This window comes from Naegleria lovaniensis, assembly GCF_003324165.1.
Source record: "Naegleria lovaniensis strain ATCC 30569 chromosome Unknown tig003, whole genome shotgun sequence".
NCBI classification, from domain to species: Eukaryota; Heterolobosea; class Eutetramitea; order Acrasida; family Naegleriidae; genus Naegleria; species Naegleria lovaniensis.
The window spans coordinates 321,041-344,192 of NW_025407825.1; the positions used below are offsets into that span (position 1 = coordinate 321,041).

General features: G+C 36.4%; 14 protein-coding genes across 14 annotated transcripts; 9 read left to right on the top strand and 5 right to left on the bottom strand.

Moving 5' to 3' along the window:
* Window positions 1-60: 60 nt before the first annotated feature.
* C9374_009584 (uncharacterized protein) lies at window positions 61-2,242 on the top strand (the record flags this gene model as incomplete). The annotated part of the gene is made up of 4 exons (XM_044699787.1): window positions 61-505; window positions 565-800; window positions 902-1,090; window positions 1,160-2,242. The coding sequence occupies 4 exons, from the start codon at window positions 61-63 to the stop codon at window positions 2,240-2,242; spliced, it is 1,953 nt and encodes a 650-aa protein (XP_044554901.1).
* Window positions 2,243-2,271: 29 nt separating this feature from the next.
* Window positions 2,272-3,262, bottom strand: C9374_009585 (uncharacterized protein; the record flags this gene model as incomplete). Its single annotated transcript, XM_044699788.1, has 3 exons — window positions 2,272-2,893; window positions 2,937-3,047; window positions 3,111-3,262. The coding sequence occupies 3 exons, from the start codon at window positions 3,260-3,262 to the stop codon at window positions 2,272-2,274; spliced, it is 885 nt and encodes a 294-aa protein (XP_044554902.1).
* Window positions 3,263-3,394: 132 nt separating this feature from the next.
* Window positions 3,395-5,673, top strand: C9374_009586 (uncharacterized protein; the record flags this gene model as incomplete). The annotated part of the gene is made up of 2 exons (XM_044699789.1): window positions 3,395-3,627; window positions 3,684-5,673. The coding sequence occupies 2 exons, from the start codon at window positions 3,395-3,397 to the stop codon at window positions 5,671-5,673; spliced, it is 2,223 nt and encodes a 740-aa protein (XP_044554903.1).
* Window positions 5,674-5,695: 22 nt separating this feature from the next.
* On the bottom strand, window positions 5,696-8,611 carry C9374_009587 (uncharacterized protein; the record flags this gene model as incomplete). Its single annotated transcript, XM_044699790.1, has 1 exon — window positions 5,696-8,611. The coding sequence occupies one exon, from the start codon at window positions 8,609-8,611 to the stop codon at window positions 5,696-5,698; it is 2,916 nt and encodes a 971-aa protein (XP_044554904.1).
* Window positions 8,612-9,180: 569 nt separating this feature from the next.
* Window positions 9,181-10,410, top strand: C9374_009588 (uncharacterized protein; the record flags this gene model as incomplete). The annotated part of the gene is made up of 1 exon (XM_044699791.1): window positions 9,181-10,410. The coding sequence occupies one exon, from the start codon at window positions 9,181-9,183 to the stop codon at window positions 10,408-10,410; it is 1,230 nt and encodes a 409-aa protein (XP_044554905.1).
* Window positions 10,411-10,576: 166 nt separating this feature from the next.
* On the top strand, window positions 10,577-11,805 carry C9374_009589 (uncharacterized protein; the record flags this gene model as incomplete). The annotated part of the gene is made up of 2 exons (XM_044699792.1): window positions 10,577-10,635; window positions 10,713-11,805. The coding sequence occupies 2 exons, from the start codon at window positions 10,577-10,579 to the stop codon at window positions 11,803-11,805; spliced, it is 1,152 nt and encodes a 383-aa protein (XP_044554906.1).
* Window positions 11,806-11,885: 80 nt separating this feature from the next.
* Window positions 11,886-12,518, top strand: C9374_009590 (uncharacterized protein; the record flags this gene model as incomplete). Its single annotated transcript, XM_044699794.1, has 1 exon — window positions 11,886-12,518. One exon carries the CDS (start codon window positions 11,886-11,888, stop codon window positions 12,516-12,518), a length of 633 nt encoding a protein of 210 aa, XP_044554907.1.
* A 63-nt stretch (window positions 12,519-12,581) lies between these two features.
* C9374_009591 (uncharacterized protein) lies at window positions 12,582-12,896 on the bottom strand (the record flags this gene model as incomplete). The annotated part of the gene is made up of 2 exons (XM_044699795.1): window positions 12,582-12,749; window positions 12,801-12,896. The coding sequence occupies 2 exons, from the start codon at window positions 12,894-12,896 to the stop codon at window positions 12,582-12,584; spliced, it is 264 nt and encodes an 87-aa protein (XP_044554908.1).
* Window positions 12,897-12,958: 62 nt separating this feature from the next.
* C9374_009592 (uncharacterized protein) lies at window positions 12,959-14,156 on the top strand (the record flags this gene model as incomplete). Its single annotated transcript, XM_044699796.1, has 3 exons — window positions 12,959-13,030; window positions 13,153-13,323; window positions 13,422-14,156. 3 exons carry the CDS (start codon window positions 12,959-12,961, stop codon window positions 14,154-14,156), a joined length of 978 nt encoding a protein of 325 aa, XP_044554909.1.
* Window positions 14,157-15,414: 1,258 nt separating this feature from the next.
* Window positions 15,415-16,569, bottom strand: C9374_009593 (uncharacterized protein; the record flags this gene model as incomplete). Its single annotated transcript, XM_044699797.1, has 5 exons — window positions 15,415-16,128; window positions 16,173-16,241; window positions 16,289-16,345; window positions 16,395-16,442; window positions 16,519-16,569. The coding sequence occupies 5 exons, from the start codon at window positions 16,567-16,569 to the stop codon at window positions 15,415-15,417; spliced, it is 939 nt and encodes a 312-aa protein (XP_044554910.1).
* A 258-nt stretch (window positions 16,570-16,827) lies between these two features.
* Window positions 16,828-18,324, top strand: C9374_009594 (uncharacterized protein; the record flags this gene model as incomplete). The annotated part of the gene is made up of 2 exons (XM_044699798.1): window positions 16,828-16,929; window positions 17,092-18,324. 2 exons carry the CDS (start codon window positions 16,828-16,830, stop codon window positions 18,322-18,324), a joined length of 1,335 nt encoding a protein of 444 aa, XP_044554911.1.
* Window positions 18,325-19,275: 951 nt separating this feature from the next.
* Window positions 19,276-20,774, top strand: C9374_009595 (uncharacterized protein; the record flags this gene model as incomplete). The annotated part of the gene is made up of 2 exons (XM_044699799.1): window positions 19,276-19,441; window positions 19,528-20,774. 2 exons carry the CDS (start codon window positions 19,276-19,278, stop codon window positions 20,772-20,774), a joined length of 1,413 nt encoding a protein of 470 aa, XP_044554912.1.
* Window positions 20,775-21,211: 437 nt separating this feature from the next.
* Window positions 21,212-22,210, top strand: C9374_009596 (uncharacterized protein; the record flags this gene model as incomplete). The annotated part of the gene is made up of 1 exon (XM_044699800.1): window positions 21,212-22,210. One exon carries the CDS (start codon window positions 21,212-21,214, stop codon window positions 22,208-22,210), a length of 999 nt encoding a protein of 332 aa, XP_044554913.1.
* Window positions 22,211-22,386: 176 nt separating this feature from the next.
* On the bottom strand, window positions 22,387-22,964 carry C9374_009597 (uncharacterized protein; the record flags this gene model as incomplete). Its single annotated transcript, XM_044699801.1, has 2 exons — window positions 22,387-22,488; window positions 22,638-22,964. 2 exons carry the CDS (start codon window positions 22,962-22,964, stop codon window positions 22,387-22,389), a joined length of 429 nt encoding a protein of 142 aa, XP_044554914.1.
* Between the last annotated feature and the right edge of the window lie 188 nt (window positions 22,965-23,152).

Consider the following 23,152-nt stretch of genomic DNA (forward strand, 5'->3'; position numbering starts at 1 on the left):
TATTAAACTATTATCGGAATTTATATGCCGTTACAGAAATTAACGTACACTAAAAAGGATATGAAGGACAGCGAACAGTGGTTGGTTGTTTTTGATGACACAGAAAATGCTTTGAATAAATTGGCAGAGGAAGTTGAGAATAGAAATCAAATATTTAGGCATAATTCAAATGCTGGTGAGCTTCCTAAATTAAATTCCGAAATTAGAAGACAATTTAAATCTATCGAACGAGTACTGATTGATTTAAAAGAGACATTGCCTCAATTTTCAAATGAATTATCACAAAGAGAAATAACGAGAAGGAAGGATGCCCTTCAAAATACAATTCAAAGAGAACAACAAATGAAAAAGAAATTTGATAATCCATCAATAGGAAGAAACAAATTGCTAGCAGAAGACAATGAGCCAATTTCAAAAGGACCTTATGATAGAAGCCATGAACCGGAGTCTATACGAGATTTAGAGAGTAATCAAATTCTCGCTTACCAACAAAGAGTGATTGACGGTATGTAGCTCACAACTGTTTGTGAATTTAACATAAATCAATGGTGTGACTTCAAACAGAGCAGGATAAAAGCCTAGACCTATTGAGTCATGCCCTTGACAGAACAAAACAAATTGGGCTCAGTATTGATGAAGAACTTGATGAACATTCACGATTGCTTGAAGATATTCATGAGAATGTTGACGTTACTGAATCCAAGATCAAGGTTCAAACCAAGAAGATGGTCAATCTTGCAAAAAAGAATTCCTTTATGTGTTGGGGAATCATAATTGCAGTGATTTTATTTATAATTGCAGTAGGACTCCTTATTGTTTTGCTCACGACCACAAAATTCTGAACCTTGTAGCTCAATTAAATCCACTATTATTGTGTATCTTGTTGTTTTATGAATTTTAGAGTTTTGAGTTTAAAAATAACAGAGAAAAAATGAGCTCTATTCAATCCTTTCTCGTGGATGGTACTCCATCCAATGAACAGGATTACGTTCTACAATTAACAATACCGGACGATGTGATGAATAGTATTTTGCAAAATCCAGATCAACTAAGTTTGAAATTTCTATCGGATCCTCTGAGTAGTGAAGTGGTAAGTATTTGGGATGATTACAACAATATTTAAATTTTTACATTATTGAATCATGTTATTTCTCTTTAGAAATTCGAAGTTTCTCTCGGTAACAAAAAGAAGGAGTATAATGCAGCTATTATTAAAAACGATTGCGATTTGTATCGCTTTTCGGAAAATCAGTTCCATCAAATAGGAACGATTAAACACAGGGCTAATTTGGACAATTTACCATCCATACAGCCTCCAATAGTCAAACCCAAACCAACACCTCCTAGTAATATCGTAACCAAACCTCCGACACGAGGAAATCAGAAACACAAAATTGTTGCCAATAGAAAGGAAGACTTCTTCTCCGGAAAGTTTAAAAGAACAGACGATTCTCCCATTAAATTATTTGCACAATCCGAGCCGAATGACGCCAGCACTTCCACCGACGTAAGCAATAGAACTGTACCATTACAACAGAAAGATCCTTTCCCATCTAATTTCCCACCATCATCACTGTCATCGTCAACAACCATGCCAGAGTCACCACGTTCTGAGCCTTCCTCTCCAAAGGACGAGGCAATGCCAATTTCACCAACCGATGAACACGAAACATCGTCATCATTTACGAAAATTCCAAAAGAATCATTTGAGGCAGTATCTCAACAACACAAATCAACAAATGCATCCACATTTAAAAACACACAACCACCTAACCGTAATAGTAGGCCTCAGATCAAAACTGCAGATTATTGTCTCAAAATTGGAAGCACTGAATTTAAACCATACAGTTTAATCACTGAGGCTTTCAAACGAGGAATTAATTTGAACGAATCGCCGGTAAAATCACCATCCATATCCAAAATTGACACCTTTGAACAATATAACCAACTTAAAAAACAGTACAATGAATTATATCCAAAGTACGAATCTCTAGATATGCTGTTAAACGAGAATGTTGAAGAATTTAAGAAGTATGCAAGCCAGTGGCAAACATTGACCAATGAAGAAGAAAAACGATTAGCAAATTCAGAAATTCAGAAATTGTTTGTCAGAAGACAAAAGGACGTATTACAACTTACTAACAAGTACAAAGACTGGCACAAGGAGTTGGAGACTATTAAGCACCTCATTGAAGATTACGTACAACGAAAAGGATCACATCCTCGCGACATTATTTATTAGAATTTTTTTCTCTCCAATTATTTATTACGTTACGCGAGTTTTGTAGAATTTTTAGAAGAGCAAGATATTATGAAGTTATTAAACTCTTTCTCTGCGTCTAAACCTTCTACTCTTTTGTTTGTTTGGACGGAGTGCTGGATGATCCTTGTTGACATTGTCTTTTTAGCATTGAAATACTTGAGAGCAATGGCTTTCATTTCACAAAATCGCGTACGCTCCATGTGCTCCAAATGTGTTAATATATACAAATACTTGGAAATGTTTTTTCTCATCTTTTCTTCATTGTCCTTAATTGCTTGAGTATCTTCTTCTAAATAGGTGACAAGAGTTCGAATTTCAAAGTCTGTTTTCGTTTTTTCTGCTAGTGAGGTTAGCGGTGCTTCCTTTAGCTCCTTCAGCTTTTTTGACATCTCCTCACATCGTTTCTTTAACTTTTCAACTTCTTTCTTATACCCACCATCTTCGTCCTCCAACTTGTTGTACTCCGATTGAGCACTTGTAATAATTGATTTCATAAATTTTAATAGCTTCTGAACATCTTGTAAAATGTTATCCAAGTCTTTGCAAAATTCCTGGCCGTTCAAACCATTCTCATTTAGTCCCTGGCTTAAACTATGTACCACTCCAGTTTCTCTTGAAGCAAGACCTTTTCTAACGTGAGGTTGTAATATCATTCCATTATTAAATTACTTACCCCAAAAATGTATTGATGTTTTCGGCCTGTTGCGAAACTTCATCAAAATATACTTTGTAGTATTGTACAGATTGTTGTATGATGGTCATAAATTGTTCTACTTCCATTTGTCTTTCATATTCCGAATATATCGGCACCCATACGTTCCTTTTTTAAAACCACCTTAATACCTACCCTTTTTCCAGTCGTTTAATAACCAAAGGGACTTTTGAAAACAAATTATCGCTAAACAATGAAATTCCATTTTGAGCATCCAATAATTCTTTGCAAGGCTCCTTTCCGAGCTCAACCATCATGGATGATTCTTTAGAAACAATTCCTCCCATATTATTTATAAGGAATAATTTTTTAATGTAAATCGGAGGAGAGATGTAAAGTTCATTCGGTGCGTATGATGACCGTTGTTGATAGAGATTAAGGCTATACAAAAATTCAAACGTTGAAAAAAATATGAAGAGATGGGAGGTATTGTTGCCTCGAAGAACGTTGTGGTATCCATCCTTGTTGATGATCCATCTCTATATACCATCGGAGCTAAGTGTCAGTTTGGAGATCAGTTGATGGAACATTTTCCAACGGTGTTGGACAAGATGCAACACAATCTTGAAGAAGTAAAACATTTGCAAAATTTGGTCAAGTCATCTACAAAGCTGACCAAGAACCTATCGAAAATTAAATATTTTACTACCGAGTACGTTTTTCGTGTTTGTTCTATTGAAATGAGATGAAACATGTAACGACTTTAAGATGTTATCAACCGGAGCAAATTGACGTAGGCCACAAGCTGGCTATAAGTATGGAGTATTGCTCTCAATATGCTAAACTGAATTATGAATTTGAAGCTATCTGCAATCAAATTACAAATCTGAAAAAAGAAATCAAGACTCTCCTCTCCCAGACACAAGCTGAATATAAACAGCTAAATACCATGCTCGATTCTTCTAAAAAAGACCTCTCAAAAGCTCAGAAAAAGGAAGCAGAAATATTGAACAAAATAGCACAGATCAGTATCAACGTGACATCTGAAGATGAGACCAAGACACAACAAGATAAGCTGCAAAAGGATTACCTCGTTAAAAAATTAGACAGGGAGCAATGTGAACACGAGTTGGAAAATACAACAAATAAGTACAATGCAAGAATTTATAACAGATTATATCAAATAGAAGTGCTTGAAAAGAAACGATTTGATGCCATGAAAGTACTTTCTCAAGAGTATTTAGCTTGCCTTACAAAAATGAGTCAAGTGGAGGAAAAAAGCTGCTCAAATGCTGAAACTATTCTTTCCAAGCTCAATGAGGAGCAAGAAATAATAGCATTTATTAAGGAATGCGATGCAATTTCCCCTAACTCGTTACCTCCATGTGAAAGATCTTTGAATGCCTCTTTCAGACAGCTAGAAGAAGAAAAAGAAGAACCTGCGTTTGAAGCATGGCTCCACACCATCAGTGCTTCAGTACGGTCTATTATCAACGAAAATCAAGCTTTTTCTGACAGCGAGTTTCCAACAAATAACTCCTCCATTGGTAATCAAACCTCCTCTGCACTCGTATCCTGGAAGCGAGCATCAGAAATATTTGGAACTAATTTTGATATTATTAAGGGTGGAAAAGCCCTTCAGAGCCATGTTTGTCCAAAAGAATCTGGTGATAATTGGTTCATTACTTGTATTTTTAGTGTAGCAAAAGTGCCCAGATTAATCACTCGCTTGTTTTCCACATCAGAAGTGAACGCTTCTGGAATTTACGAGCTTAATTTATGTGTTGGAGGTGAGTTTGTGAAGGTAGTAGTGGATGACTACTTTCCCGTCGTTTCTCAAAACGATATCACTCCCTTGTACTCGTGTAGCAAAGAAAATGGTATAATTATTCCAGAATTATGGGTAATGCTTCTGGAAAAGGCATTTGCAAAACTTTCAGGCTATTATAATAGAATAGATAGCAACTACTTGCATTTAGGACTGCAAGTGTTGACAGGTATGCCTCAAACCAACATCGTTTTCTCAGAAAACGTGCTGAAGAATTCATCCTTTCAAGATAGTAGCTGGAACACCATTTTCAACGCATCGAAACAAGGATATATTATTTGTTGCCACTCTCGTTTTGAATGTAGTGGCGTTTTACACGGCTCAACTTCCTACACATTGGTACATTGTCGTGAAAAAGCTGGACATACTCGATGGGTGAAGCTTACAAATCCATTATGCGAAATTAAGAGAATACCAATTGAATTGGATTATCAAGTTTTTTTGGAACAGTTCGCTCATGTAAATATTTGCAAATACGACCCAAAACATTCAAGAAAAAGCCTGACCATTACATCTCAAATGTTGAGCCTGAATGATGAAGTGCTATATCCTGTGATTGAATTGAACGTTGTTTCAAGCAACGAACAGGAAGAATTTTGTTTTGGAGTTCATCAAATGCATCCAGTTTTTAAGAATGCCTGTGCAAATCCATCTGTACTTGGTTTTATTGTCGTTGACGTTACAAGGTCAAAGGAAATTGTCACATTCATAACAGCAAACGTAGAGAGAGAATTTGCTCCAGCCAAACAACTGAAGGCTGGACAGTATGACCTTGTCCCTTTGCTCTTCCAAAAGAATGGAGACATTCAAAACATTGTCATGTCATGTCATCACACCGGTGGAATGAATTGGAAGCTAGTCCCAAAATCAAACGTGGCTATTGGCACTCAAGTGCTCAAACTAGGTCAACTCAAAAAGCTCGTGTTCTAACCAAAATTTGGGACTATTTAATTTAAAACATGTTTCTTTCCTTCTCCGCCAAGATACGTAGTTTTTCCTCAAATTCTTTCTCCAACTGCAAACGCCTCATTTCCAATTCACACAATGTTTGTAGAACCTCTGAATTTTCAGCAATAGGATTGGAAGAATAACAGGATTGCATGTACATGAGATTTCTATCAGCCTCAAAAACTTTAAGTTTCTGATCTTCATACTTTTGAAGTGCAAACGTTCTCCTCGGTTTGTTGTGCAGTACAAAATCACTTCCAGTAAAGCTTGATCCAGCTCCAGAATATTCAATTCCTCGTTCTCTCTTTTTTTGATTTTCATTGCCAAGGAAAAAGTTGCTGAGTCCATTAATTACAGTCTCCAAACGCTCTTGTTTGTTAAATTCTACATTTTGAGGAATTTGCTCAATGCCATGTTCTGCCATTAACTTGTTGTAATACTTTCCAATTTTTACAGTGTAATTCTTCAACTTTTTGAATGCCAGATTCATAAATTCAACTGAATAATCTCTTGCCAATGCGTCACCAATATCCAATGTGGTTTTGAAATCCTCCAAATAGAATTGTTGTGTCACTTGTGTATATATCGTTCTCATATTTACAACATAATCCTTCATGACTTGCTTATCTAAATCACTCTTCGTGTAATAAAGTAAGCAATACAAATATACACCAGCAATAAAGCATGGAACTAATTCCTTGACTTGAAGATAGACTAACAGTAAATTAATGTCATTATTCATGAACACATCTTTCAAATCAATTTGCACATTACCAACAAGTGTCCCTACTGTGACTGTACCATAATATTTGGTGAGTAGTGTTGAAATGGCATTGATATTAATTGGAATGTTCGAAGAATTTTTGTTCTCAACAATCGAAAAGGATCCTCTCGAGTAAATGAGTCCCAACAACACAGCCAAATAACTTGGATGTTCATTCACAATGGGTTCAATAGGTGCCCATCGTTCAATACTTGATTTTGATAAATTTTCCATGATGGACATGTTGATATACATGTCAAAACCATCTTCTTCAAATTTGGACTCGGGTGTCATTTCATTTGCTTGAGGTTGATTGGATGACTGTGTTTGATGATGTTGCGTTTGTTGTGGTTGTTGATGATGTTGCGTTTGTTGTGGTTGTTGAGGATGTTGCGATGGTTGTACCATTAATGATGGAAAGACAGTTTCTAAATGTGTAGCAGCTGTTTGTTCGGAGGTACTGTCATCCATCATGGAAGTGGTCGTAGTTGCAGAAGGAGAGAGCATTCCACTAGTATGACTACTCGAAGAAGCAGCAACACTTGACATGTTCTTAATATCTTTCACAGAGAGTGAATCCAATGGTTGTGTCACAACAGCATCTGCTGCTTCTTGCACACTTGTCACAAATCGAGTAATGGGTTGATAATGTGTGTACAACAAATCATCCAATTTGTTAATTTGTTGATTACTTGTAAAATCATAATATTCAATAGGTTTTGAAACGTCACATAAAATAGGTTCCTTAATGAGTGGTAATTTCTCTCTTCCTGCCTTCTTTCGAAAGCCAAATCTCACTTCCTGTACAAATGCTTTATCGAAAGGAGCCGTGTCATCACTGAAAAAACTTGAACCATTATTCGATTGTTTCATAAAAGCATCTCGATCCATTCGATATGCCACAATAAATCCACAATGTTTCACAAGATCAGCACTGCACTTTCTTCCATAAGTACCAATTGCAACATTGACACTAAATTCAGCATTATTCACAGATTGACTGTAATAGGTATCAATGGGTGTCAAAACTTCTCTCTTTTTAGAGGAATTTTCACAAAATACCACAAATCCAAAAATGGCAATCTCATTTAGATTTAACTTGGGAACTAGTTTTTCAAATTCATTGTATTGATAAACTCTGTTTTGTGTCATGGTTAGAATGGGAGATGTTGCATTCTGATTGATAAATAATTTAATGGTCACTTTTGCAGTTTGGACATTGTAACACACTGGAAAACCAGCTCGTTGTTGATTAATTTTACCAAATAGAGTTGCTTTAGAAATGGCAGTTGGAGGATATACATTGGATGCCGATGCAGAAAAGAATGAAGATGTCAACAATTGTTGATTTTGTGGTGAATTTTCAAACACGTGACCATCCGACAAGTGGACAGTCGGTTGAGAAGGAGTGATCACTCCAAGTAATGATGTGACACTTCCATTCACTTGTTGAAACATGGAAGATGTTAAATTATTCATCATCAAGGAATCATTGGATCCAAATTGGGAATGATGATGACCCATCACCAAATTACTTTCTGAATTCATCATTCCATTCGAAGTGTTTGAATTCATTCCACTCAATGAATTAAAAAACGAAGATCCATTTCCACCACTTTGACCAGTAGTGGTGTGATGATTTCCACTTCCACTACCACCACTACTACTACTGCTACCACTCGTAGTCAATAAAGGAGAGTAGGAATTGTGTTGACTCACCAAAGTGACTGTATTCATGAGTTGAGTCAAATGATCGGTAGTCGTGGTGGGTGTTGGTGTTGTTGTGGAATTTGTGAAATTTGTTGTGGAATTTGTTGACAGGTGTTGTTGTTGTTGTTGTTGTTGTGAAAGAGTATTCACATGAGAATGGACAGGAAGAATTGTAGAAGATTCTGAAAAGGGTGGAAGTGGATGAAGTGATGTGGATGAGTGTTGTGGAATTGGTGGTTGTTGTTGTTGTTGTGAATTCATCATGTGAAATGAACCGAGTTGTTGTTGTTGTTGAGAAGGAGTTGTAACCATACTAGTACTTCCTCCCGATGATGATGATGCTGACGAGGATGATGAAGGATAGCTGTACACCACGTGTTGTGGATGGTTGTGGTGGTTGTGATGGTTCAAAGAAGATGAACTGGTGTTACTACTAGAATGACTCATAAAAGTATTCGGAGACGTGTTGAAAGAGAGTTTGTTTTTTTGTGTTTCAATTTCTTTGTTGGAAACAATCTTGTGTAAAATGTGTGTGAATTTGGAGCACTTCAGGGTTGTTTGGTAGGAGAGTGAGCTTGTTTAATGTCAAATAGAGGAACTGGTAGTTTTTTTTTGTGATTGTAATTTTCAAAAAAAAAGTCCGTCAGCTGTCATGTTGGACTTTGGGATCAGATTTTATTAAGGATGTCCTACTATTTGTTGTGGAAATCAGTTAGTTGCCTTTTTTTCGTTGAACAAGACAAGCAAGGCATGATCATTCCTTGTTGACTGTTGTCCTAGATGCAATAGCAGTTACTTGTCACCCCAATATAATTTATTAAGGATTTGTTTCCAAGTGTTGTTCAATGTCGTATTGAGAAATTCAACAACCTAGATGAACTCTCTTCAATTGTAAACTCCAAACATTCCAATACTCGAGAATGTTACATGGATCTAAAAGATTTCACAAGTTCTATAAATGTTCAAAACTGGAATTTAACTCCACAACTCTCGCACATAAAAACATTACAAAAAAAATGACGAGTCGCTTGTTCGAATGGTCTGTGGTTCTATGCGTGTTGAGTTTGGTGGTTGTAGTCATGGCTACAACCACGCCATGTCATGCACACAAAATTCCAAACTCTTTTGGCATGTTGTCTCGTAAAGAGATGAAACAATTGTTGAGAGAAGTCATGTTTGAATTGAGTGATGACATGGCATTGGATCCAACTCCAGAGTTGATTCCATGTCCATCTCCCAGATTACGTACAGACAGTGAAATCAGTTCATTCATTAGCTCTTTGAATTCATTAAAGACGATGAGTGACAAGTTCACACAATTTGAAAAACTCATGTCCTCATCAGTATTGCCCTTCTCAACCAAACAAACCGTTTTGGTTGTGAATACACTCATGAAGCAAGTTCAAAAGTACTTGACTTTAACCATGTTGCACAAGATTGGAGATTTGAAATCAGCAGATGCCATTCTCTTCATCAAGAATGTTACTGAAAATGCTTCAGAAAAGATGGCACTTGTCGATGCTCTCAAAAACAACATTACAGATGTCATTGCCAACAAGGAAGTCATTGCGAATGGTTTGTTCAGTTCTAGTTCTGAGAGTTACTACAAACAAAACACCATTACTGTATTGAGCAAATTGACGAGTCATGATTGTGTGTTTGGTCAGATTTCAACAGATCGTGTGGTCTTTGTGTTGGATGTTTCTCCATCGATGGATAACAAAATTGCAAGATATTCGAAATTCAGTCGATTGGACTTTTTAAAGCAACATCTTATTGAAACTATCAAGAAATTGAAACCTCAACAATCATTTGATGTCGTCTTGTTCTGTGAAAACGTTTCCACTAAATTTGGAAAATTCACACCTGCCACACCACAAAACATTGAACAATTTCTTTCAAAGGAAATCACAACCAAGGGATGTTCTGCAACCAACATTGAAGCAGGATTAAGAACAGGTTTTGATCTCTTCAAAAACGAGACCAAGATGACCACAGGTACCAACAGTGTTTACGTGTTCTCAGATGGTATTGCCAATCGAGGAGAATCCAATCCAGACAAATTGGCAGCATTGGCCAAACAATTATCTGAACAGTATCGAGCTAAAATCAATACCATTTCATGCACCATGGGTAATAATTATAACAATCCTGAAACCACAACCGAACAAACTCAAGCAACAGCTTTAATGCACAAGATTGCAGATGCTACAGGTGGTACATTCAAGAGCTTGGCAGGTGAATAATGGATCTCTCAATTTTTGAAGTGAAGGATATAAAGATTGTTGTAATTCTCTCTCAGTATGATTCACAATTCCTTTTTTCAAACTTAACAAATACCTTCTTGAGAATAATTTTGCAGTTGAAGTGGAAAGGGAGTTGGGAATTCTCACACACACCACACAAAAAAAAATGTTGCCATCCGAAGATGAAATTGAACAAATGGTATTGAGTATGAGTTTACAAGAAGAGTAAGTTGTTGATGAACGTGTATTGTTTTCTGAGAATGAGTGTATGATGTAAAAACATGTGAATATTGTCACTAAAGAAAAATCCGACAGCAACAACAAGAAATTACAGAGTTGAAACAAGAAGTTACACGATTGAAGAACCAAATTCGCAATCTCCAACATGTTTCACAACCCTTGGTCTCATCATTCTCTCCTGTGACCTTGCCAAGTCACAATTCTCTTCATTTATCAAGATCGGCTTCGAGTGGTCGTATCAATGTTCGAAATTCAAACGTTGACGTGATGCATCAATATCCGAATAACATTATCAACAACAACTCTTCTCCGATGAGAAGATCCAATCAACTACCCTCGACTCCACTCGCAGAACAATCCAGAATTGTGAAAGAATTTGAAGAAAAGAAACAAAGAATTCGTTCATCCAAACTGTCGAGATCTGACAATGATTCAATCAATTCTGGGAGCAGCAGTTGTAGAAGTAGTAGTAATACGAATTACTTCTCTGGTTTAACCTTCTTCCGATCTCCTCAAAACGCTAATCAGATCTCGTTGCATCCTCTTGGAATTCTGTCCCCTGACAATAGGAGTAGACATTCAACAAGTACTTCATCTTCTTCTTCAACATCTCCTCATTATGGACGTGGTAGTAGACCACAACCATCGTGCAGCATTGATCTTGATCGAGAGTTAGCATTTCAATTACAATACGAAACAAGTCCTTTGGAAGAAGACTTGGAAAATCATTTATTTTCAAGTGAGCACAATCATCATAATGACGATCGGCACCAAGTAGTGGATCCATTCTCGTATCTCAATACTCATCCTGTTCCAGACCTGAACAACAACAACAACAACAGGGACCTTGTAAATAACACTTTGGATGCAGATGAAAATAGATATGATGTCTTGATTCAGTTGGAAGATGTTAAGGTCGGTGTCAAACCAGAAATGATGAGATTATTGCGTTCAATGCCATTTTCAGATTCATACGGAATCAATAAGGATTGTTGCATATGTTTCAACAACTTTTCCATGAAAGAGATGGTCACCTGTTTGCCATGTAAACATCAATATCATAATCATTGCATTATGAAGTGGTTCAAAGATCATCACACATGTCCTATTTGTAAAACTGATTTAAATGAAAGCAAACAGAAAGGTGAACAGTGAGATTCTGAAGTCAGAATAATGAGTGATGCAACCATTGATAAATCTTGTGTTCAAATAATGAATTGTTATTATTGAAAAAAATGAGCTTACTTCAGGATCAATCAACGCCATCGCTTTCATCGGGACAAGCATCGGTTACTCCGAAAAATCCTTCTCCAACCACTACTGGTGGTATTCAATCTTATTTGTTGTTAAACCAATTTTCTCTTTCAAAAGAACAAGAACAAGAATTATTGTCCATGTTTCAAATGTATGCCAAGGATAATAAGGTCTCGTTGAAAGATTTACACAGCTTGATTAAATCAAATATTGGAGTAAAGATTGATATGGAAGAGTTGATGGATATGATTCAAATTTTTTCTCCCGAAAGCATGGTGGAGGCTTTGAACAGTGAAAGCAATGAACGAAAAATTGAAAAGATTAAAGTTGATTTTCCTACATTTATTAAATGTTTAAATACGAGATATATTGACTCTGAGAAAATTTCAAAAGAACAATTACAAGACCTGTACACTACAGAAATTTATAATTTATTAGATGCAAATAGATCTGGCACTATTGGACGAGCGGAACTCTCTCACTTTTTTTCAAGAGCTTTAGGTGAAAACTTGGTTGAAGATCAAATTATTGACATGCTTTCTTTGTTTAAAAATCAAACAATTAGTCTGGAAGAATTCAAAACTTTTGTGAAGCAACTGAATAATAAATTTTAAAACTCATTCCTATAAACTATGCGACATAGTTTAACTCAATTTGTCACAATTTACATATAATAATCAAGAAGTTCGTTTTTTCATCACCATGGATCTTTTAATCATTAAGCATCCTAAAATTGACGTCAATCCTAGCAACATTGTTAATCCGATAACAGCCATAAAGATGATGGCATATTCTCTTGGAGGAAAGAATTGCAAAAACCATCGCTTATCCTTGTCAATAAATGGCTAAATAATTTTAGATAAATTGTGTTTGATGATCCGAGAGAAACAACATACTGTTATGAGCAACCAAACAGAATAATAAATAAATCCGAAAGCAACAACGCAGATGGAAATGAACCCAGAACGAGGAGCCGAATTTGTGATCGACATTTTTTCATACTAGGAAGGATGACAAGGATGTCTCATAACAAAAAAATTAACACAACATCAAGATGATTGAATTGACTGAAAACAATGGTGCTGCCATGGAGCAGTTTGTGAGCGAGACCCAATGTTTTTGCTTGGTTGGTATTATTAAACATGATATAAACGAATGAGCACTTTCCGAAATCATCATTTGTGACTCAAAAATAATTTTTAAATAATATTCCATTATCAATTATTTACAATTCGTGAACTCACTCAGGATTGTGATGGTGTGATTTGGAAAGGATCGGAATTACTTCCACACGTCAAAGAAACATTGGAAAGTTTAAGAAAATTGAACAAACGATTTTTCTTTATTACCAACAATTCATCAAATTCTAGAAAAGGATATTTGAAAAAGTTTCAATCTTTAGGTTTACATGTAGATGTTGTAAGTTTATAAATCACGTGAATAATAATACAAACGAGTTCATCTCCGTTGATGTTTGGATGTGAACATTCTCACAATAACGATGAGATTGCTCTCAGTCTGAGATATTGACCTCTTCCTATGCAGCTGCTGTCTATGCCAAAGAACATGCCATTGAAAAAGCCTATGTCATTGGAGGAGATGGAATTAAGGAAGAATTGGAATTAATTGGAGTTGAGGCTTGTGGATTTGAGGAACATTTACACAAGTCTCTCAAAGAAGAAGAATTTTTGCATGAATGGGAAGAATTTACAAAGAAATATCCCGTCGAAAGTATTGGAGCAGTCATTATTGGATATGATAATAGATTTAATAATTTCAAGTTGGCCATGGCTCATCAAATTTTGAGAAAGAATCCTAAATGCTTGTTCATGGCCACTAATACTGATGCCACTTTACCCTATAAGAATAATCTATTCTTCCCAGGAGGAGGATGCTTTGTGAGTGCTCTCTCTACTGCTATTGGAAGAAAGCCTGACATTGTTGCTGGAAAACCATCCACTCTACTTCTTGATACTGCTCTCCATATACTCTATGAGGAATGTAAGGATAAGGTGACACCTGAAAATAGACATGTTTCTGTGTGCATGGTTGGAGATCGATTAGAAACTGACATTACCTTGGGCAATAGAACGGGCGTGAAGAGTGTATGTGTGTTGACTGGAGTGGCAACAAGAGAGCACTTGAACGAGGTCATTGAATCATCTTCAAAACAAGAGGATAAAAAGTTACTCATTCCTCAATATTTATTGCCTGAATTGGCACTTCTCAGAACCGTTGTGCTCATGAAATAAAGAGTGTTCTGTTCGTTTCTTGATAAGCACGAGAGACCCAACATTAAACAACTCCATTTTTGTACATGAACAAAACAACAACAAAAAATGAGAAAATCAGTCGTGAACACCACAAACTACGCCATAAGAAAACTGCCAGCGAAAAAATTCGACTCAAAAAGGCAAAAATTTTTTGACAACGAAATGCAGAAACTCCGGGATTGGTTCAGAATCTTGTAAAGTTTTATTCAATAGTGCTGTTTGTTCATTAAAACTGTCCTCCTGATTATGACCACACCTATTGTACCAAAGCCAGTTACTAAAGTTTCGAAAGCAATTCTCTTCAGCCTTTCGTTATACAAGGATTGGTTGATTGTTGATGATAATACTCACATTCACCGTCATTACACCGTTCAACAAGTTTCTCGTTACACGATAAAAATCCATCTTTTGTACTGATCACTTGGTATCTAAGTTACATCAAAGTTGTTCCACGGTGTTGCTGTGTAATCGTTGTTTAGGTGTGTGATTTAAAATACTGGACCTCATCTTTTGGTGAAGGCATTTTTTTTGGAGTGAAAATTAATGTCAACTTGAAAAATTAAATTACAACAAAAAGCAAAAACTCTTGTTCTTTGATTTAATAACAGCATCTCCTTGGAGCTTAATTGAGAGAAATTGAGATCAGCATTATCAATAATATTTTTCAATTTGTTTTCTGTGCTCGGTGGACCTCCTCGCTTTTGTTTTATGCGAGTGAAGCTAGCTTATCGACAAAGTAATTGTTGTATTTTGTTGTGTGTTTGAATGTTGGTTTGATTGGTTTCATGTTGTGAAGGTTGAGATGATAATGTGTTCGGATTGTCAAGGTTATGTTGGATTGTGGAGAAATTATGAGAAGATTGTGGATAATAGGATTGATGATTTTGAAATAAATGTTCACATCCTCCATATTGAATAGGGATATTCTGATAGCTCATTGAATTGGATTGGTTTGGTTGTATCAGATAAATTCTTTCGAAAGATGGTGTGATGTTCTTGGTGAATCAAAAGAGCCGGGATTAATGCTACTGAAACCGGTAGATGACGGTGATTGCACATTGAAAGAAGATAATGGAGAGGAACACCATGTGTGGTGATTTTGATTTGAAAGTCCATATGATTGACCTTCAAAAAAGTTGTTGTTAGATGTGGTTTGGTTTGTGGACGGTGATGAAAAGTTTCAATTTGATGACATTTTTTGTGATTTAGAGTGTATTGAGGATTGAATTCAATTGTTTTATTGTACAAACTCGAATTCTTTGTCAAACTTGAACGACGTCCACACTTGATTAGTTTCCACATTACATGTGAGAGAAATGTATACAATTTTCATCTTGTGTTTCGTAATCTTCTTTCCGAATTTACGTGTAAGACGTGAGTGAGTAATTTCCAACTCAGACCAATGTTTGCATTTGTCTAAAGGAGGAACACTGTCAGTAAATCTGAATTGAATGCACTTCTGTCTCTTCTTTAGGCCATTCCACAAAATGTCTTGATACCATTGGTAATATTTAGCCTTTGTTCCCCTCAGAGCAAGATAAAACACGTTTGGGTTGCAACACCCAACCGTTTCATGGCTGATGGAGTTTGAACATCTCATCTGTAGATGTTGATAAATAATATTTCTTGCACATTTGGCGAACTGTTCCCATATAATTCCATAAATTTGTTTCTTCTCATCTGGTACTTCTTTAAAGGAATTATATTTTGGTACAAATTCAAACAGTCCTTTCTCTAAAGTGAATTGATATTCCTTGTGAGTGTCTTCAGCAGCTTCATCTGTGGTTCTTGATTTTCGTTTTTTGCTCTGTTGGGAAATATTGTCATCATCACATTTGTTGTTTGGTGTTATCGTACATTGTGTCTCATCAACAATACCAGAGAAGCTGCTTGTGCTAGGCAACAGACAGCAAGGTGGAAATGATATAGTTTCGTCTGTGAAGATCCATTCCTGAACAAGTTAAGCAAACACATTGTAACAAATTTGAAACATACTGTAGAGGTAGTCATTACTGGTGATGATGGGTGAGAAGGGTTCATTTCGATGCTTGATGATGAAGGAATCTTGTGAAATATGTTACTGCTGAATACTGGACAAACATAATACTTACATTGTTCGTACTCTGGTTCGTTGTGGATTGGCTATCCAATGCTGGTGATTCATTGGCCTTGATAATTGAGATCAATACAAGGTGAACGATATTCACTAGTACTTACGTGATTAGTATTTGTTTCGCAACTCGAATCACAATCAGAAACACCAAGCTGAGGTAAAGATTAGTGTAGGTGTTGAAATTGTTGTTTGATGATGTTGTTGTTGTGGTAATAATCAATTACTTACACAGTATAGAGGCACAGTGCCCTCTTCAATGACCACTAATTCAGCTTCCATGTTGTGTGTGTTGTTGGTGTTTTTTTTGTGTGAGAAGCAGAAAACAACACCACAGACCAATCACTCCATTTTTTTTGACTCCGGGACTTACTAAAACGAGCCGAATTTTTTCTTCGTCAGTTTTTGCACTTTACGCTCAGGCGTAGTTTGTGGTGACAAGTGCTACAGGCTTCAACCAAGAAGGTTTCAGCTCCGTTGTTGTTGTGCAATAGCAGCAGCAGTACCACAACATCATCTTGTTTCCAAGAATTTTCAACAATGAACAATATCCAACAACATGGTGGACTGAAAGATAAGGACCGTATTTTCACTAACTTGTATAACAATTTTGACCGCCATGTTGATGCAGCTATGAAAAGGGTAGGTTTTAGCAATTTAATTACTTTCGTAGAGCGATTGTATTCTTACACCGAATGGCAATTTATCAAATTACTATTATTTTCATTGTTGTATACATTTGATGATGATGACAAATACTTTTAATAATTTAAAATGGAACAACTCTCTATCACATAACAACAGGGTGATTGGTACAAGACGAAAGATTTGATTAACAAAGGACCTGATTGGATTATTGACCAAATCAAAAAGTCCGGATTGAGAGGACGTGGAGGAGCCGGATTCAACTCTGGTTTAAAGTATTCTTTCATGCCAAAGAGCAATCCTGATGGTCGTCCATCTTATTTAGTCATCAATTCTGATGAATCTGAGCCAGGTACTTGCAAAGATAGAGAAATTGTAAGACATGACCCACATAAACTTGTTGAAGGAGCTCTCCTTGTTGGATTTGGTATGAGAGCCCGAGCTGCTTATATTTATATTCGTGGAGAATTCTATAATGAATACAGACATTTGCAAGAAGCAGTCGATGAAGCCTATCAAAAGGGTTTAATCGGCAAAAATGCTTGCGGAACTGGTTATGATTTTGATGTTTATGTTCATCGTGGTGCTGGAGCATATATTTGCGGAGAGGAAACAGCATTGATTGAATCACTTGAAGGAAAGCAAGGTAAACCAAGATTGAAGCCTCCTTTCCCAGCAAACGTTGGTTTATTCTCATGCCCAACCACTGTAACTAATGTTGAGACTGTAGCTGTAGTTCCAACAATTTTGAGAAGATCACCAGAATGGTTTGCCAGCTTTGGTAGAAAGAATAATGCTGGAACCAAGCTGTATGCAATTTCTGGACACGTAAACACTCCTTGTGTAGTAGAAGAAGAAATGAGCATTCCTTTAAAGGATCTTATTGAAAGACATGCTGGAGGTGTTCGTGGTGGATGGGACAATTTATTGGCCGTCATTCCAGGAGGTTCTTCAGTTCCTTTGATTCCAAAATCAGTTTGTGAAACTGTTCTTATGGACTTTGATGCTCTCAGAGAAGCTCAATCTGGCTTGGGTACTGCCGCTGTGATGGTCATGGATAAATCCACTGATATTGTCAATGCAATTGCTCGTCTCTCGAAATTCTATGCACACGAAAGCTGTGGGCAATGTACACCTTGTAGAGAAGGTACTGGCTGGTTGTTGAACATGATGGACCGATTCGTTAAGGGTAATGCTGAGATTGATGAAATCGACACATTAGAAGAAGTATCTCGTCAAATTGAGGGTCACACAATTTGTGCATTGGGTGATGCTGCTGCTTGGCCAGTCCAAGGTTTAATTCGTCATTTCCGTAATGAAATGGAAGATAGAATTAGAAAGTACAAGAAGGAACAAGCCGCTAAAAGACACCGAGCCAGTGCTACTATTTAAATTAGGTCCTTGATTTTTTGTCAACATTTTTTCTAAGGGTTTATATATTGTACACATTCGAAGGGACTTGTTTCGATCTTGTGCTAAAGATATCACAACCATTAAACATTTCTTAAAACACAATTGTCCTTGAACCGTTCGTGGTCATGTTACCTAGTTTTGAACGTTCAAACAAATCCCATGATATCTTCAAAACCAGGATCAGTGCCCTTGTTGGGCCATCTCTTTAAACTCCTTTGCACTTTTAACATTCCTCGAACAAACAGAGCAAAACTTTTCATCTTTCCTTGCTATTGACTCGTTCGTAAATCACTGGAAACTGGTTCTGCAATAAATTGACTCGAACAGGTGTTTGATTGAAAAACAATGCTAACAACCAGTTTCATGACACAAAGCTCAGTAATTGCCCAGCGTTTCAAGAAGCTGGCAATGAAACACAAAACTTCATTTGGTAGAGTTAGTAACATTTCGAAATCATGTTTCTCATGAGAGACGATTGGAAATGATGAGTTGTTATAAAATCCTTGTGATTTGTTGTTATTCTTTGCTATCGGACTGTTTCTACGGTTAAACATGTTTGCATGGAACATCATCCCTATCGTCACTCTTTCGAAATAATTAATGAATTGAAAGAGTGGGAAAGCACTGAAGAAGGAAGTGTGCAAAAAGTAGCCCCAACTCTCCTTAAAGTGAGAAAGAAAAAAAACCTATCGCTACCATCAGAAATCTCTTCGAGTGAAGATGACATTTCTACAGCAACCAAAAGGTAAATAAATTCATATTATTATTTATGATTAACTCACAAACAAATTCAGATCTAGGGAACGGGATGAAGTTTTTGCAGTCTAAAATTTTATCCAAACCTCTAAGGAAGCTGGTTTATTTTAAGATCAACTGGGTGAACAAAGCACAAAAAAAAATACATATTAACCCTCTCTTGATCTCCAAACAATGTCTTCCGTAATCATTACCGGCCTAAATATGCGATCCGTCATCAAAATAGACGGGCCAAACACTTCACTCCAAACAATTTTGAAAGATTTTTGTGAGAAGAATAAGATCAGTCCCGAAAATTATGGATTGATGCATAACAAGAAAAATCTTGATCTATCACTTCGTAAGTTTTTACATTTGGGTGCATTGTGATTTGACTAATAGCATTATGTATTATAAATTTAACGTTTGTGCTCATCATCACAATAGCTTTCCGTTTGAGCGGAGTTTCGAATAATGCTACCATTGAAATTGTAAAAAAAGCATCATCATCTCAAGTAAAAGCAGCGGCAACACTTGGTCTTCAATTACCCGATGGCCAACGATTAAAGGCTGTTTTTCCAGTTGACATCTCTCTTTGGATTGCTCTTAAAAGATGGGAGAAGAAAGAGGAAAACATCAATTTAACACAAGTTGAGGATGAAAAAACCAAAAAGTACAGCATTCCTTCTCTTATATACATGAACCAACAATTCAAAACATTAGAGGAATTGAAAAACACGAAATTATCTGATATTGGATTGAGAGACAATTCTAACGCATTATTACGTCTTAGTTTTTTACCTACTGATAAAACAATTGAGGATTTGAAAGAAGAACTCCAAGAAAGCGACGATTATGTACCTAAAAAGAAAGTGAGCAAAACAAACACAGAACAATCATCGACAACGAGCGAGGCACCACCAGCTTCAAGCTCATCTGAAGATGTACAAATGATCGATGAGTCTCCATCTTTACAAACCAACAAAATAGAGACGTCTCCAACCTCTTCCGATATTATGCAAGATGACGAAGAAGAAATCAAACTTGAAAATACAGTTGCAAAGGATATTAGACTATTCAAAAAAGGTGATACAACTTTTGACATTGATTTTTCCAATGTTGAAGACAAAGATTTTGAGGTGACAGAAAATGATGTTCAATCAATGATTTCAAGCCTCCGAAAAGTTCAAGAAGGAGGACCATTAATGACCAAACAATTAAGAGAAAAAGAAAATCAAAAGCACGAGAGAGTATACACATCTGCAATTATCCGAGTACGTTTCCCAGATGGATATTTAATTCAGGGAACTTTTTCTCCAAATCATACTCTCAGAGATGTTCGTAATTTTGTTATTCAGACTCTTGACAATCCTGAAGCACCAATTGTATTGTATATTGCTCCCCCAATTCAGAGATTTGACGATTTAACCAAGACGCTAAAAGAGTCTAATCTCATCCCTGCTGCAATTATAAATGTTGGATTGGATAGAAAGGATCCAAAAAGCGCATTATTTGAATCACCAAAGCTTAAGGAAGATCTTCTTGCAAAAGTCACTGATTTAGAGTTGGTGAGCGTGCCAAAGAATGAAAATATTCAAAAGCCAACATCACAAGCTTCGTCTTCACAAAAGAATAGCGAGAAATCAAAGGCCAAGATGAGCTCTCTTCTCGCTCATTTAACCAAAAAGAAGTAAAGTGACTACACTTTCCAAACATTAGTCTCCAACGAAACCATTTGGTCAATCAATTAAAAATGAAAAAGTCGATCAAATACCACCAAATGACCTACAGTTGTCTCCATCCTTCAAACTTTCCGATGACATCACTGAATTCGGTGACTTCTCTGTATTCATGCATCATGACTCGATCAATAATCCTTTCTCCGTTCCAAAGAGGTTCCTCACCATGCTCCCATAACAACTCTCACTTCCGAAACTTCTCTGTAAATTTCTCTAAATGCTCTTTCAACGCTACATCAAACAACAACAACACAAGGAAAAATATATTTAGTTCCAATAATTCACTTTTTTCTTCCTCTCCATATTCACAACCATCTCAGCAACAAGAAGAACTTTCCTTTCCGAAATTTATTTCTCGTGATGATAATTATCAATTTCTCGTGAAGAAAAAAATGTCTGCATCAGGCTCCGAAAGCACTGCCGCAAGCTCGTCCGAAAGCACTCAACAACACGAATTTTTACTTATTGATGGCCAAAAGATATCCGATGAAATCAAGGAGGAAGTGAGCCAGTCCATCAAACAAGTTGTTGAAAAACAATTAAAGGACGGCAAGAGCGAGGATGAAGTGAAACGTCCAGGATTGGCTGTGATTTTAGTAGGACAAAGAAAAGATTCACAAACTTATGTCTCCATGAAGAAGAAGACTTGCATCAGCTTGGGAATGAGAAGTTTTGAGACAACTTTTGAAGACGGAGAAAACACAACTGAGGAACAAATTATTGAAGCTATTCAGCGATATAATGAAGATGAGAGAGTTCATGGAATTTTGATCCAATTACCTCTCCCAGCTCACATTAACGAGGAGAGAGTATTGTCATCGGTTAAATTGGAAAAGGATGTGGATGGCTTGTCTGTCTATAATATTGGTAGATTGGCCATGCGTGGTAGAGAACCAACTTTTATTCCTTGTACACCAGCTGGATGTCTCGAATTAATTAAGAGAACCGCTAAAACTTTGAATAAGAATTTGGATGGAGCTAATGCCATCGTCATTGGAAGAAGTAACATTGTTGGTATTCCAATGTCTTTACTGCTTTTACACAAGTTGAACTGCACAGTTCAAATTGTTCACAGCAAGTCAAAGGATATTCCAGAGAAAGTTAAACAAGCTGACATTGTTGTGGCATGTTGTGGACAACGAGAATTTGTTCAACCTGAATGGATCAAAGAGGGAAGTATTGTAATTGATGTTGGTATTAATGCTGTTGAGGACTCGACCAAAAAAGCTGGATATAGATTGGTCGGTGATGTTAAGTTCGATGAAACTTTGCAAAAGAGAGCAGCTGCTGCAACTCCAGTGCCTCGTGGTGTTGGACCAATGACCATTTGCATGCTCATGTCCAACACTTTTACTGGTTTCAAGAGAAAGCATCCTGAACTTTTTGAATAAATTCTGTCACCACATTTGACTACTTCAGGTAAAAACTTGTTGACATTTCAAACAAGTAACGTTATTTATTGAATAATACTGAAATAATTTTGGGTTATCCAAAATTGGAGGAACTATGGGAGGAAATTAGAGGACGGGAATAAGATGAAGAATCCTTATGAATTGGTGATTCAAACTTATTCTAACTTGTCCAAAAGTTGTAAACGACTCAAAATTACAGGTTTAGCTGTTTCTTCGATTTCTCCAGCCATATACATTTCATCAAGAATCATGTACACCTATAGGTGTCAAAGATCGTCGTCATCATGATGTCGAAAAATTAAACAAAATGTAAATTGATATCCACACATGAATAGCGTAAATTACAGAGAAAAACATGTTGTGTTGCGATCACGTCTAAACCCGGAACCAATGCCCAATGACTTACCTTGTGGAAATTGAAAACCAAATCTAATTCACAAACATTTCCAAAGAACTGATCCAAAACTTCAACAAAGAGATGTATTGATTCAAGATAGGCGAGGTCGTTATCGTTAACATCGACTCCCATACTAAAATACAAGCCGGCGTATCTACGATAAATAACTTTGTATTTACGGAATTCAACCATGTTGGTAAACTTTTGATCTCTAGATGTAATCAAACGGTGGACTTCAATTTTAATCTTTTCCTTCTCATCATCTTCAAAGGCTTCATACCACTTGCTGAGACGAGTTTTACCGGCACGATTTTGAAGGAGAATAAAATGAATCATTTTTTAATTTTTAAATTTTCTTATCATCATCGTCTTGGACGCATGAGGTGATGTTTCCTAATTAACTTTTATATATTATCATCATCATGATGATCATCCAAACACACATACATCCACTACACAGTGCTCCTCGTAGAACGCGAATTGTCAAGCATTGATAATATGGAATCCAGCTAAAAATACCACCA